We start from the raw sequence: 2,274 nt of genomic DNA on the forward strand, positions 1-2,274 counted from the left end.
TAACGACCATCAACGTTAATGACGCTCTGGCGGCAGGTCCGCACACCTGGCCGTAATCATTATGTCAAGCAATGGCAGCCAGCAATCTTTTCGTGTTAATTAATCCCGTCGTAACAGACGTTATACTTGTTTAAAACTCTGTTATTACATTACGGTCTCCAATATGTCGAGACGATGGTGAGGTGCTATCGTATCACGGACCATGTATCGTTGGAGCGTCCGTCAAGTAATTAAGGGCGCTCAAACGGTTGGTTCCGGTTCGGAGGCCTGGGCGTTACCATGACGCTTTGAGGTGGCAGAATTACTGCTCTCAATCCCACCGCAACGGACATATAGATGATTGCAGAACTCTCTTACCGATCGATCAAGATCGGACGGTGGTATTTCGCTGGTTCCACCGTGACTCCGACGGTGGCGGTATTGTAATTTGGGAAAGGTATGCAGTGGTGCTTTGGTAAGTCCGCGTGGAGCGCAATGATTCCGTTTCAGACCAGCTTCCCACCACGGGGAGACCGGACATAACTCACCCTGCGCGGCACCGGGAGTACCCGGTTGCGGGCTCGGCTGGTGAGTGGTGGCGGTGCCGTAACCGGCTACGGCGATCTCCCACCGGGCCAGCCGGTGAAGCGAACGGCCGGCGCTCTCCCACGCGTCGCGTTATGGTTCGACTGCTTTCACTGGCCCTCCCCCAATTCGCAAACGGCCATATCAGCTTAACGGCGCCGTCTCGGATTCTCGTCCCGTTAACGGGGAAGCGTAACCCACCCCCTTAAAAAAACCAAAACCCCGCCGTCAAACCGGATCTGATCACCTTCCAGTCCACTCTTCTTTTCTCCGGTCTCCATTTCCGCCAAGAGATATAGACACAGAGAGATAAGAGGAAGTGCCAAGGGATTGAAGTGGCGGTGATGGAGGTGACGCAGGTGGTGGGGGTGAGGACGAGGGCGCGAACCTTGGCCCTCGCCGCGGCGACGGCGGCGGGGAGGGGCGGGAGCTCGAAGAGGAGGAAGGCGGTGGGGGGGTCGGGGGAGATCCAGATCTCGTACCTCCAGCTTCGGAGCCGGAGCCTTGTCATGAAGCCTCGGATCATGAGATCCACAGTGAATTCCGGTGGCCGGCGGTGCCCCAGCCCCGACCTAGGCCGGATCTCCCGCTGCTCCAGCAACGCCTCCTGCGAGGCCTCGCCGGAGGAGCGGCCCTCGCGGTCTGCTGACTCGGAGGTAAGCGAGACACGAAATTCTGCTCGAATTCGAGCTCTTTCGCATCTTTGTTCGCTCGAATTTTACGTTCTCTCTTCTCCTCAGGTCGGCGAGGTTCTGGACACCGCCGCGCGTCTCTCCAACTGCAGCAGTGGGAGGTTTTCCTCGAGCTCTCCCTTTCCCACCATCTCTTTCTAGTGTCCTTTTTGCTCTAAAAATAAACATTTTGATTTCTTTTTTTTTCCTCTATTGTTTAGGAGACAGACGACGCCGTCGAGTAGCGGGGTAGACGAATGGAGCGATCTGGAATCGACGGCGGAGAGGACGTCGAGGAGGCGATCGAGGGCGGAGATGATGCCGTTGGAGGCGGAGATCGAGGAGTTTTTCGCGGCGGCGGAGAGAGACGAGTGGCAGCGGTTCGCAGCCAAGTAAGTCTCTCTTAACGCCTTTCTCGCGGCTCGCTTTAGCAGACCACCGGCCGGAGATTCTAGCCTAAGCTTCCCTTTCTCTTCTTTCTCGCCGTCGCAGGTATAACTACGACGTCGTCAACGACGTGCCGTTGGAGGGCCGGTACGAGTGGCTCCCATTAATTCCATGAAGGAAAAAAAAAAATCAGAAGGAAAAAGAAAAAGGAGAAAAACGAAATAGTAAATTTCGTTTCCTTTTTTGTCTAATTTTCAAAAGTAATGTACAGTTCTCGTAGCTGCCGCCCTCCGCCCTCAAGAAAGAAGGCCCAAAGGGCTCCGGACAATATTTTCCGGAGAAGCTTCTGAACTGAAAACCAGCCCCTTCTCCCTTCTTTCTTGTTTTCTTCTTTAATAAAATGCTTTTCTCTAAAACTTTCTTCCATTTCGTTCCTCCTCTCTCTCCGGTGCTTCAGTGTCCTTTGTTTCTTTATTTTTCTCTTTAAATTGGGTTTTTATTCGGAACACTGTTAGATTTTCATCGGACGGCTTTTAGTTTTTCTCTTTTTTTGGATGTATCTATCTATTGTGGAGGAAACCGGTCATCGTAGCTGAGGACCCATAAGGAGGACTGGAGGAGGAAAAGGGGTGGCGCCGCGGCGGTGACGCGA

The 2,274-nt window shown here is 53.6% G+C and overlaps 1 protein-coding gene across 1 annotated transcript; it reads left to right on the forward strand.

Annotated features, from left to right (window-relative positions):
* The first annotated feature begins 812 nt into the window (after positions 1-812).
* On the forward strand, positions 813-2,038 carry LOC105041378 (cyclin-dependent kinase inhibitor 1). The gene is made up of 4 exons (XM_010918339.4): positions 813-1,220; positions 1,305-1,357; positions 1,457-1,627; positions 1,728-2,038. Exons 1-4 carry the CDS (start codon positions 909-911, stop codon positions 1,795-1,797), a joined length of 606 nt encoding a protein of 201 aa, XP_010916641.1. The 5' UTR covers positions 813-908; the 3' UTR covers positions 1,798-2,038.
* The last annotated feature ends 236 nt before the right edge of the window (positions 2,039-2,274 follow it).

Source organism: Elaeis guineensis, chromosome 3 (genome assembly GCF_000442705.2).
Source record: "Elaeis guineensis isolate ETL-2024a chromosome 3, EG11, whole genome shotgun sequence".
NCBI classification, from domain to species: domain Eukaryota; kingdom Viridiplantae; phylum Streptophyta; class Magnoliopsida; order Arecales; family Arecaceae; genus Elaeis; species Elaeis guineensis.

Bases quoted from the DNA above. Each gene is read 5' to 3' on its own strand.
- LOC105041378 (XM_010918339.4), top strand. From the start codon at position 909: ATGGAGGTGACGCAGGTGGTGGGGGTGAGGACGAGGGCGCGAACCTTG. The intron at 1,221-1,304 runs GTAAGCGAGACA...TCTTCTCCTCAG, and splicing joins CGCGGTCTGCTGACTCGGAG to GTCGGCGAGGTTCTGGACAC. The intron at 1,358-1,456 runs GTTTTCCTCGAG...TCTATTGTTTAG, and splicing joins TCCAACTGCAGCAGTGGGAG to GAGACAGACGACGCCGTCGA.